Below are 12,788 nucleotides of genomic sequence, written 5' to 3'. Positions count from 1 at the left end.
GTACACATACCTCCTCCCTCTTGAGCCTCCCTCCCACCTCCCACACCATCCCACCCCTCTAGGCCATCACAGAGCACCGAGCTGAGCTCCCTGTGCTATAGAGCAGCTTCCCACGTGCTGTCGATTTTACACATGGTAGTGTGTATATTTCAATGCTACTCTTTCAATTCGTCCCATCCTCCCCTTGAGGACACCAAATATTCTTCAGAGGCTTACTTAGTGTATCCAAATGAGGCAAGAGGAATATTAGGGAGCAAGAAGGCTTCTACTAAGATCTAGGAATTGTCCCCACCCCAAAGCAGAAGACCTGTGTCTAGGGCGGAGCTGGGGATAGACTAGCAACCCTCCTTCTTGGAGCCTGGTTTTTGTGCTGGACCCCATTCCTTCTGCTGGAACATTCTGCCTTTGTTCAGAGGGATTAGCATCACTGAATCTGTGACAGAGCTTAGGTGAGTCACTCTGCCCAGCCTTGCCCAGCCTACACAGGTTGTCTTGACTGACTCCTCCACATCAATTTATAAATAAAGTGCATCTCCATGGTTCCTTCTACTTTTCTTAGGGCCATTCTGCCTCATCTCTGTTGAGCAGCCTAATGAAACAGGGCAGGGAAGAGACTTCCAAGCTTAAGTTTACAGATGGTGTCCTGAAAGAAAAGAGAGGGAAAGCTATCTGCCCAGGTTCACATCTTGCTAGATGGAAGCAAGCTCCAGGCACCTGTGATGAACCCCTGGCTCGTTGCTTTTCACATACATGAAGCTGCCTATTGAGGTCCATGTGCAAGTGACAGACCTCTCTCCAACTCACCACTGAAAGGCACCAGAAGATTCCCTTCATGGTGGAAATAAGGAGCCCCTATTCTAGCCACTCCCAGGCAATTTCCTCCTACTTTCTCCTGCCCTTGGCCCCGGAGCCATCCTCACAGGCATTGCCACTATGCGACAGTTCCTCTTGGCTCTGGGGCAAGGGAGGACCTGTAAGCAATTTGTCCCTGAAAACTGGCCTGTATCCTATCTGATGAAGTTGGTGCTCCGATAAGACAAGATGAATGGCAAACAACATTTCCAATGACAGGTGTCATTTGTTAATGTGCTCTAGATCAATGGCTTCCAAAATTAAAATGTTCTGTATCTGTCACAGGTCCGTACCAGGCCCTCTGGAGGGTGGGGGTGCCAGCTACAGATTGGTGTGAAGGTGGGGGCCGTGGAGAAGGGGAGACGGTCAGCCTTAGTGGGGTGGCATTTCCCACCAGAGCTACAAGAAGTCTCTGTCCAACCTTGGAGGCTCCAGAGAGTCTCCAAATAAGTCAGGCTGGGCAGAGTGGGAAGTTTAGACACTGGCATTCTGTAGCTGGAGAGGGACGGGGCACAGTCTCCAAGTCTCTTGGAAAATCTCGGGCATGCACACAGGCCAGGAACTTCCGTGTTTGCCTCTCACCTGGAGGAAACCAGCCCCACGAAAGGGAGAGCCTTCTGCTCTTTTCTGGCATCCTTGGGGATCCATGGGCATCGTAGACGCCTGGGCGTCCCGTCCCGTGTCCCAGCCCAAGTGAGTTCACCTGTGGTTATGGAGATCGTTCTCAACACCCCATCCTCTGAGCACCCAGTCTCTCTTATCTGCCTGCTGGTTTCCCTGAGGGGCCAAGAGCAACTGCAAAGTGCTGGGAAGTTAATGCCCAGGGCTGGGGGAGGAAGTGGGTGGGTAAGCGCTCCAGCCTCCCCATCCTCCATTGGCACAATTCTGAGGCAAAAGCCCGATTGGTTTCAGAAGTCCCCGGGGACTAATGCTGGCCACCCATGAGGGTGACTTGGTTGTTGACATCTACTTCAATGGCTCTTTGTCTTCCAGAGTTAACTTGCTTCAGTTCCTCCTGTGCTTCCTGATGGACCTCCTTCTAAAATAAATACCCATGTCCTTGTCTTCCAGGAATGTTCCTCTCTGCACGTATTCTGTACCATCCTTCCTTCCCCTGAGCCTCCTATAGGATCACAGGGCTTTGTGAGCAGAGGCCATAAGAAGACCTACACTTGGCTCTAGGCTTCATCCTGATTGACCAGAGTATTACTGATTGACCATCCTGATTGACCAGAGTAATCACAGAGTATTACTATCCCCCATCCCTGCCCTCTGGGCTTCCCAGAGGCTCAGTTGGTAAAGAATCTGCCTGCATTTCAGGAGATGCAGGAGACATGGGTTCGATCCCTGGGTTGGGAAGATCCCCTGGAGGAAGCCATGGCAACCCACTCCTATATTCTTGCCTGGGAAATCCCATGGACAGAGGAGCCTGGTGGATCTCAAAGAGTCCGACAGGACTGAGTGACTGAGCACACACACACACACATCTCTGCCCTCACGGTCACCTTGGCCCTGGACTTATCAGTTAGCAATCCAGTCACTGGGAGGTATTCTCTTGATCTCTCTGGACCTGGTAGAGTCCCAGCATCTGCACAGGCACAAACAAGTGAGGTGGTAGAAAGAATGAGGAGGGTGCTTGGCTTCCACTGTGACATTACCTCTGTGGCCTTGGGGAAGACACATTTCTGGGCATCAGTTTCCCATCTCTAGAATAAGAAAGTATCTCAACCCAGCTCATGGGATTGTGGCAACAATCAAATGCTCAGGCACACTTAGCTGTGTCCAACTCTTTGGGACCCCATGGACTATGGCCCGCCAGGCTCCTCTGTCCATCAAATTTCCCAGGCAAGAATACTGGAGTGGGTAACTGTTTCCTTCTCTAGGGAATCTTCTTGACCCAGCGATCGAACCCACATCTGAGTCTCCTGCACTGGCAGACAGATTCTTTACTGCTGAGCCACCTGGGAAGCCCCCAAATGTATGTGAAACTCTTTGTAATAGATAACTTTTTCCATGGCTGGTATTCAGGTAGTACCCACCAGACTAGCTCTGTTATATACGGCTGTTGTTTGCTCTGATTGGTTGGACCTGTGCTCTCCCTGTTACTGAATATGTCAAATGCCACATCTAATGCTATCCATCTGCAATGTGGGAGGCCTTGGTTCGATCCCTGGTTGGGGAGATCCCCTGGAGAAGGAAACAGCTATCTACTCCAGTATTACGGCCTGGAAAATTTCATGGACTATATAGTCCATGGGGTTGCAAAGCATCAGACTCAACTAAGCGACTTTCACTTTCACTTTCTTTCTTTAATACTATGGTTACATGTACATCTCATGTCGCTTTCTCAGCAGCAGCTGGCCAAGCTCCCTGAACGGTAAAGTCACAGCTTATCTCTAAGCAGAGTTCAGAGGAGAGCCACACTTCTCTGAGCTCTCCCCAATCTGACTGTTGCCAAGAAAGAACACAGGGAATGCAAGAGGTACAAGGCATTCCCCGGACAGATGGATCCCATTTCAAAGGTACAAACACAGATCGCGCTGTGCAAACCTTCCACAAGCCTGGCTTTGAGGCCTGGCTCATTGCCACGGAGCCCAGCATTTCCTCCAGCTTAATTAAGCGTGTTTAAGGGCCACACGCCCTCCTCCATCCACACACAAAAAGGCCCTCAGCAGAACTCGGTTAATTAATCAGAGGCTGTGTGAGTGGGTGCACTCTCACTGGTGGAGAAGGACTGACCTGGGCTCAGATCTACGTGATGCTAGCCTTGAATAATCTTGAGAGGTTGGGGAGGGCGACCTGCAACAGGGCCGTGGGTACCCAGGGTTGGGCATCAGAGGAATAGACTAACCCTACCCAGTGTGACTGAATACCCTGAACACTCAAAATGAGGCAGGAAGAGCAAAGGTCTTAATTAACACATGTTTGCATATTCATCCTCAACTGTGAATTGTTTAAATTCTCTCATTGTGGAAAACCCACAGTGACTGTCAAAAAATGTTAAGAACCCTTAGGCCCGAATTTTTTTGGGAATAGAGAAGACTGAAAACCTGTCCTTCTGGACATTCACAAAGGAAGACTCCACTCTAATTCAACCGAGCAGTGATTATACTTAAACTCCAAGCCCCCTCACCCCACCCCAGGGCAACTAGTATCTCAGCTCTGAAAGGCGGTGACTCCTTAACCATCCTTTCTTTCACAGTTATTACCATGGCTTTGAAGTTGGCACTCAGGACTCTGGATTAACCCACTCACAAGGAGAGCACAGGGAATGGTGGGAGGGTCAGATCTGTGGGGCTGAGGGGCAAGTTTTGACTTAGCGGTGCTTTCCTATGCCAAGGAGGAAGGTAGGACCAAGAGCAGTGGCTTCAGAAGAAGATAGGAGGAGAGGGAATTGACTTTTATTGAGCACTTCCTATCTGCAACCCCTTAGTGATGCCTAAGGGTTTTTGTTTTTAATTTATATTTTATATTCTAGAAAGTTCTACAGGCACAAACTATTACAAGAGTGGACACTTCATTCAGATTCTGTCTCTGGTGGATGCTGAGTGTCATCTCTCTTCCTCTTCTCTCCCCGTAGTCACCTCAGTCTTTTCACCCTGTTGCTGGATCCCCGGGCTCCCGGCTTAGTTTCATCTTATTTCCTATTGGGGGGAGGGAGGGGAAGAGGCAGCTATTCCTCTTAAGGATAACTTTGCTGTTACTACATGACAGAATTTCCACATTGCAGAATTACTACCCCCTCATCTCCATAGTAACGAAGGCCTTACTGTAGAAGGTGAGGTGAGCAGGAGACAGCAGGACAATCCCATAGCATCACAATCCTATAGCATCACTGGTTCCCTAGTCCCCTCACCCACATGCCCTCAGCTCTCTCACAGCCACCCATCATGGTCCAGTATCATCCACACTGAGGAAACAGGGACTCAGAAATGTTGAGGGAACCACTAACACGGGGAGTGAGTGTCGATGCCAAAAACCAAGACGGGTCTCTCCCAAGGCCCCTGCCCTATCCCCCCAGCTTCTGCCCTTGTCCTGGCTTGACCAGAGTCTGGAATCCATTATTCTGTGCCTTGTGGGGCACAGTGAACTCTGGTTGACTTCTGACATTCCAAGTGGAGGAAGAATTCTGCCGACAAGTGAGGAGAGAGCGTTACTGGGGGAGCTTGGACATGAGCGGCACTTGGAGCTAAAGAAGGTTACCTGGGGTCAGAGATGGCAGCAGGGAGTCAGCAAGAAGCTGGACAGAATGGGCAATGGCTGGCGTTCAGGGAGGGCTCTGAGGTTAGTTGAATTGCCTCGGTGGGCCCTAAATCCAATGGCCAGTGTCTTTATGAGAGAAGAGAAGGCGAGAGAGGCACACTGAGGAGAGGGCGGTGTGGCGACAGAACCGGAGGTTGGAACAACATTATCTGTGAGCCACAGGGCACCAAGGATTGGTTACAGTGTCCAGAAGCCAGGGGAGGCCCCCTCAGAACTTCCAGGAGGAGCCAACCCTGCCCACATCTGGGCCGGGAAGATCCCCTGGAGAATGAAATGGCAACCCACTCTGGTATTCTTGCCTGGAGAATCCCATGGACAGAGGAACCTGGCGGGCTACAGTCCACGGGGTTGCAAAGAGTTGGACACAACTGAGTGACTAACACTGCCCATATCTTGATTGTAGACTTTGGCCTCCAGAACTGTGAGAGAATAAATTTCTGTTGTTTTAAGCCAGCCAGGTGGTGGTAATTTGTTACAACAGCCTTAGCAAAATAACACAGGATCAATTCCCAGTGAGACTCGTCGATAGACCAGGAAATGCCAGCAATCTAGCAGCTATGGGCCAAGGCTGGTCTTGGATCAGAGATGAGGGGCCAGAGTCTCTCCTCAGTGACCAGATACTGAAGCTAGAAGCTCAGAAAACTTCCTTGGCTTAAGGTTGTGGCTGAGGCTTCAAATGCCCTCCTGGTCCCAGTCAGAGCAGATTCAGGGCCTTGACAGTGAAGAGGTAAAAGACTGCTGCTGTGTAGGGCTGAAGGCTTCCCTGGTGGCTCAGCTGGTAAAGAACCTACCTGCCAATGTAGTGAGACTGAAGAGAAGTGGGTTCAATCCCTGGGTCAAGAAGATCCTCTGGAGAAGAAAGTGGCTGAATGCTCCCTTCCTTCCTAAACTTTCAAGCATGTCCAACCAGGAGCCACATCTTGTTTTTAAGGTCAGGCCAGGCAAGGGGAGGAAGAGAGCAGAGGGTGACAGGATGGGGAGCAGTGAACACTCCAGAATCTTTCTCTAGAGTTCAAACTCCATGGTCTCAGAGTTGGAGACCCTGACCAGGGAAGTGATGCTCAAAGATATCCATTTCAGCCCAGAACAATGCAGCAAAGGTATTTTCCCAGAGAACTTGGACTTGGTTTGGCTGTCTGGCTCTCCGTGCTGTGAGTCACCCCTGAAGAAACTTCTTAGTTCTGGACCCTGGAGCAGGCCATCCCCTCAATGACAAAATTCCTGGGGAGCAGGAGACCCATCCCTCTAAAGCCGGTACATCGTCTTTGAATGAGGAAAAGCAAACAAACCGGAGCAGGCTTTACCCAGAGCAAGAGGATGCAGGAGTCAAGAGTTGGGCCGGGGACTTCCCTGGTGGTCCAGTGGCTAAGACTCCATGCTCCCAAATCAGGGCAGCTGGATTCAATCCCTGGTCAGGGAACTAGATCCCATATGCTGCCGCTGGAAGAGCCTGTGTGCACAAGTAAGACCCAACTCAACCAAATAAATAAATGTGCTGTGCTAAGTCACTTCAGTTGTGTCCACCTCTTTGTGACTCTATGGACTGCAGCCCACCAGGCTCCTCTGTCCATGAGATTTTTCAGGCAAGACTACTGGAGTGGGTTGCCATTTCCTACTCCAGGGGATCTTCCCAACCCAGGGATGGAACCCACTAATATTTTAAAAAGAGAGAGAGAGTTGAGCTGGAGCCAAACTGAGCACCAAAATTGGTGGAGATCCTGGAGAGTGGACTTTCTGAGTCAATTCTGACTTTTCTCCGACTCTGGGAGGACATCCTCATGGGCCACGAAGGGAAGCAACTGAATCATTTTTCCCCAGAGAGTTGGCTCACTCTGTAGCTTCATTAGTGTTTCAAATGCAAATTTAGGTAGAGCAGCAAAAATATATACATTAGTTACAGAATCACATTAATATGTAGAAAAGGTCTGATGCAAATTGGAAAGTGACATTTAGAAACTCTGATAAATCGTTGTGCAGAGCTTAAGATTCCATTTGGGAATGGGATGTCAGAGAGGTGACATGTGGGGTTTCCACCAACGGCTCCTGTCTTCCAGTCTTGGCCCACACACGCCTCATAAACTGCTGCTGGAATGACATCAACATGCAGGTGTGACTTTGACTGATTAATATAGCTCATCAGTTCCCCCTGTAAATTATGTTATCCAAAGCCACTCAGGGTAGAGAGAAACAGATCCTCACGTGGCAGTGCTAGAGCGAGTGTGGGATGGTACCTCTTTTCTTTATGGAAACTCAGCAAAATGTATCAGAAACCTCAAAATGTTTTGTATTTCCTGAGCTAGACTCACACGTTTAAGAACTGAGTCTAAAGATACGGATAAGGGTTTGCACAGGTCCCCCTACTTTCCCACCCCCTTAATTTAGGTAAAAGAATATTTCAGGGGAAAGATCAAATAAAATAAAATTACTTCTGTCTTTTAGAGGAATGGTAAATTCATCTCAAAAGTAGTTGGCTATATGATTTAGAAAATTCCTGGCTTTTTTGGGTGTGAAAGGAAAGTCCTTGGGCTAGCCTATTTGTAAGAGATAGGGGAAAAAAAAAAAAACTAAATTGCCCAGCATAACACAAGTAATAGAAATACTACGGTGGTCCCTTGGCAACTCAGGAGGAAGGAGTTTGGGGGACGATGAGATAGCCAAAAAGAGAGGAAATGGGAGGAGAATTTGGGGAGAGAGAGCAAAGCCAAGAAATCCAGTGGGAGGACCTTGGATGAAATGGAGAGAGGCAGTAAAAAGTCCTTGAGGAAAGAATAATGGTGACTATTATTCCTTTTCCCATGCTGAAGTCTTGTTTTACCTAAATCCTTCAATACCAGTCATTATACAATGGGCTGTGTTAAGGGAAATGAAAACAGGGGGAGCCAGCTCCTGGCTGATGAAATGAACCAAAAACCCTGGAGCAGCTGGCAGGAGTGAAGGAGGATGCTGAGCAGGAACGAAGAATGGAGAAGGGGCAGGAGTTCAGAACCAGAAGCAGCAGGAGAACGTGAGCACTAGACTCCACCCCCTCACCCCACCCTCATTGCCCGAGATCCTCAGAATCGTTAGCCAGGGAGATACCCGGAGGCAGGTGCACCCAAGGAAATGTAGGAGAAACCATGCACAGTGTCATCAGCGATTATCTCTGGGTGAGGGGTTATGCTTTCTGTTGTGAATTTCTTCTTTGCTCATATATACTTTCAATGTTTAAACACAGGTATTCCTTGTAACATATTTTTACAAGTAAAACTAAAAAATAATAATAAAAATTTGCCTACAGGACTGCCATGGAGCTTATGTACTCAGCGCGAGCCAACAAGCACGGCCCCAGATAGTCTTCCTCTTTGGACAAAGGAAAGCACACAGCCTTGGGAGCCCAACTCCTCTCTGAAACCAGCACAGAATATTTAATGGAGGTATTTGCTAGACCAGCTCTATGGCAAACCCTTTTCATTTCTGGCTCTGCCAACGGGGCTTCCAGAACCCCCAGGAACTCTCATCCGAGAAGACAGCCAAAGCAAAGTCATCATTCAAACGGTTCCTCATAACTCTCACATCTTCTAGATTGAGTGTTCAAATGTCTTCAAGAAGATTCATGCATAGAAAATGGCCCCTTGTAGGAAAGGAAGGGGTCATGCCTCCCAGCTAGTACCAGGATCCTGTTTTTATTCTTTCAGAAAATTCAGAGGTTTCCAAGTTCCTGCTGTGGCCGCGCTCATCCATACCAGAAGCCTTAGCCTGTTCTCTGAGCTCTCTCTGGCCTCGTGAATCTTGGCAGAGGCTGCTCTCCTATGGTGATGACTCCCATATTAATTTAAGTCTTTCCAAGACATACTTGCTAATTAAAATGTAGAATGGTTTTTATCCCTTTAATTAAGATACAAGATGGGAAGCATAATTTAATTCAGTCCATTGAAAATATCAGTATTATTAGCTCCATAACTTGCTTCCATTAAGATGACTATGTTCAACATTTTTTTTGGCCTCCCACACTCGCTGGAGCTTTGGCATGTGCACTAACTGGATTCTGAAACTATTACGGGAGTTTGGTGTGACTGTGACCCCACTGGAAAGCGGCCTCATGGACGCCAGAGCCACCGAGGACTTCTTGGGATGGGCTCCCCCAGAAGCCGACCCTAAGAAGGATTTGAGTACAAGCAATTTGTACAGGAAGTACTTTTAGGGGAGTGAGGGGTGAGATAGGGACAGGAAGGGATGCAACTCAGATGAACAAGTGAGGGGGTTACTGCTGCGGGAAGCTGAGAAAAGCCTCATCAGGGACACCTGGTTATGTAGAATACACCTCTGGGCTCTCCTACCTGAGGGACTAGGAAGCTGGCTGGCTGTCCCCTGTTTCCATCCATCACTGGCTGAGGGCTGCTCCCAGGGGCGTCAGAACCCTGTCCTTCCAGTTTCCCCCTCGGGCAGAAAGTTGCAGTACTGCAGACAGAAGCATCAGTGTTGAGTAGTGAGAGATGAGAGGCGATGGGCAGGGCACGTTACACACCCGCAGTCTTCTCCTTATAATTGTGCCAGGCTGGGCAGAAAGAGGCAAGAAGGCTTACAGGGAGAGTGTCAATCACTGACATATCATTAAGTTCTTTCCATGGCCCAAGAGACAAAATCATGGACTGATAGCCCGAGTCCTCACTCGGAAATCTCTAGAAAAGACTGAAAACAGAAGTGTCAAACTCTCTGATGTAAAGTCAGAGATATGAAAATACACACAGAAACAGATGTGGGGAAATAGGAAAAGTCAGCAGAGCGCCTGGAGTTGGAAATGAGAGGACAGTTCTAAGGTCATTTCAGCTAGTCCAGCCCAAAAGGAACTTTCTCAGTCAGCGCTGGAGCTCTGACCAGTAGCCATTCCACCGACAGCCAGCTTTCCTCCAGTTGAAGATAGAGAGGACAGTTATTAGTTTGATCCTATACTGACTGGGAGAATGGGCAAATGGTAAATGGGAAGGGAACCCATTATCCAAGACAGAGTCTGGGAAGCATCCGGCAGAGGTGATACCGGAGAGTGAGTCTGCTAAAGGGGAGATTTCAAAGGTGAAACTCTGGGTCTTGAACTGCCTTGCAAAGTACGGGGAATTGGAATGCAGGAAGAGGGCTTCAGGAAGGAGGATGGGGCATTAGAGACCTCTGTGAGGCAGCCCTAAGCAAGTGAGCCAGGTAAAGATGAGCTGGATTGGAGCCCAGAGTGGAGGGTGTGGGACAAGATGCATGGTGTTGGGCATCCTCCGTCAGAGCGGTAGGGTGGTGGACAGAAAAAACCTCGCATCGGGAGCCAGACCTCCCGGGTCTCAAGTCCTGGCTCTACACTCACTAGCTGAGTGCAGCATAGCAGCTGCCCCATGATTGTTGCTGTCCTTCAGTCACCCAGGTGTGTCTGACTCTTCACAACCCCGTGGACTGTAGCACACCAGATGATGAAGTTTGCCCAAGTTCATGTCCACTGCATTCATGATGGCATCCAGCAATCTCATCCTCTGACACCTTCTCCTTCTGCCCTCAATCTTTCCCAGCATCAGGGATTTTTACAAAGAGTCATCTGTTCACATCAGATGACCAAAATACTGGAGCTTCAGCTTTAGCATCAGTCCTTCCAATTAGTATACAGGGTTGATTTCCCTTAAGGTTGACGGGCTTGAGCTCCTTGCTGACCAAGGGACTCTCAGGAGTCTTCTCCAGCACCATAGTTCAAAGCCATCAATTCTTTGACACTCTGCCTTTTTTATGGTCCAGCTCTCACAACTAAATATGACCACTGGGAAGACCATAGCCTTGACTATACAGACCTTTGTTGGTAATGTGTCTGCTTTTCAATAGACTGTCTAGGTTTGTCATGGCTTTCCTGCCAAGAAGCAAATGGCTTCTAATTTCTTGGCTGCAGTGCATTTCATTGATGATGCATTTCACCATGCACAGTGATTTTGAATCCCAAGAAGAAAAAATCTGTCACTACTTTCACTTTCCCCCTCTATTTGTCATGAAATAACGGGACATAGAACTGGACATGGAACAACAGACTGGTTCCAAATAGGAAAAGGAGTTCTTCAAGGCTGTATATTGTCACCCTGCTTATTTAACTTATATGCAGAGTACATCATGAGAAACGCTGGGCTGGAAGAAACACAAGCTGGAATCAAGATTGCCGGGAGAAATATCAATAACCTCAGATATGCAGATAACACCACCCTTATGGCAGAAAGTGAAGAGGAACTCAAAAGCCTCTTGATGAAGGTGAAAGAGGAGAGTGAAAAAGTTGGCTTAAAGCTCAACATTCAGAAAACAAAGATCATGGCATCGGGTCCCAACACTTCATGGGAAATAGATGGGAAAACAGTGGAAACAGCGTCAGACTTTATTTTTCTGGGCTCCAAAATCACTGCAGATGGTGACTGCAGGCATGAAATTAAAAGACACTTACTCCTTGGAAGGAAAGTTATGACCAACCTAGATAGCATATTCAAAAGCAGAGACATTACTTTGCCAACAAAGGTTCGTCTAGTCAAGGCTATGGTTTTTCCTGTGGTCATGTATGGATTTGAGAGTTGGACTGTGAAGAAGGCTGAGCGCTGAAGAATTGATGCTTTTGAATTGTGGTGTTGGAGAAGACTCTTGAGAGTCCCTTGGACTGCAAGGAGATCCAACCAGTCCATTCTGAAGGAGATCAGCCCTGGGATTTCTTTGGAAGGAAGGATGCTAAAGCTGAAACTCCAGTACTTTGGCCACCTCATGCGAAGAGTTGACTCATTGGAAAAGACTCTGATGGTGGGAGGGATTGGGGGCAGGAGGAGAAGGGGACGACAGAGGATGAGATGGCTGGATGGCATCACTGACTCGATGGACGTGAGTCTGAGTGAACTCTGGGAGTTGGTGATGGACAGGGAGGCCTGGTGTGCTGCGATTCATGGGGTTACAAAGAGTCGGACACGACTGAGCGACTGATCTGATCTGAACGGGGTCAGATGCCATGATCTTAGTTTTTTTAATATTTAGTTTTAAGCCCGCTCTTTCACACTCCTTCACCCTCTTCAAGAGGCTCCTTAGTTCCTCTTCGCTTTCTGCCACTAGGGTGGTATCATCCGCATATCTGAGGTTGTTGATGTTTCTCCTGCCTATCTTGATTCCAGCTTGTAACTCATCCAGCCCAGCATTTCTCATGATGTGCTCAGCATATAGATTAAAAAGGGTGACAGCAGACAGCCCTATCATACTCCTTTCTTGATCTTGAACCAATCAGTTGTTCTACACATGGTTCTAACTGCTGCTTCTTGACCCACATACAGGTTCATCAGCAGACAGGTAAGATGGTCTGGTATTCCCATCTCTTTACAAGCTTTCCACAGTTTATTATGATCCACACAGTCAAAGGCTTTGGTATAGTCAATGAAACAGAGGTAGATGAAACTTGGGGCTCCCCGTGATAGGAGCCCATAAAAGTTACTTTCTGTCCCTCCTTTTTCTTAGACTGTAACATGAATGGCATTCTAGGGACCCACACCTTCAGGGAGTCCAATGAGGTAGCTTCTGACTCTCTGTGTGAAGAGGCAGGGGGCAGAAGGGTGTGTCTGGGCCAGAATTAGAGCCTCCTGCTCTACCCCTGTTTCTCTGAATGTACATGACCTTAGCAACAACCACAAACTAGCTCTGTAGAGCAACTCTCTTGC

The 12,788-nt window shown here is 48.2% G+C and overlaps 1 protein-coding gene across 1 annotated transcript in view; it reads left to right on the top strand.

Moving 5' to 3' along the window:
- GALNT18 (polypeptide N-acetylgalactosaminyltransferase 18) overlaps nt 1-8,518 on the top strand; it is a 391,174-nt gene extending 382,656 nt beyond the window's left edge. The window contains exon 11 of the mRNA XM_044929523.2: nt 8,393-8,518. Within this exon, the coding sequence (XP_044785458.1) occupies nt 8,393-8,503 (111 nt within the window). The 3' untranslated portion in view covers nt 8,504-8,518. The remainder of the gene's footprint in view (nt 1-8,392) is intronic.
- The last annotated feature ends 4,270 nt before the right edge of the window (nt 8,519-12,788 follow it).

This window comes from Bubalus bubalis, chromosome 16 (genome assembly GCF_019923935.1).
Source record: "Bubalus bubalis isolate 160015118507 breed Murrah chromosome 16, NDDB_SH_1, whole genome shotgun sequence".
Taxonomy (NCBI): Eukaryota; Metazoa; Chordata; class Mammalia; order Artiodactyla; family Bovidae; genus Bubalus; species Bubalus bubalis.
This window is presented reverse-complemented; position numbering and strand designations above follow the sequence as displayed.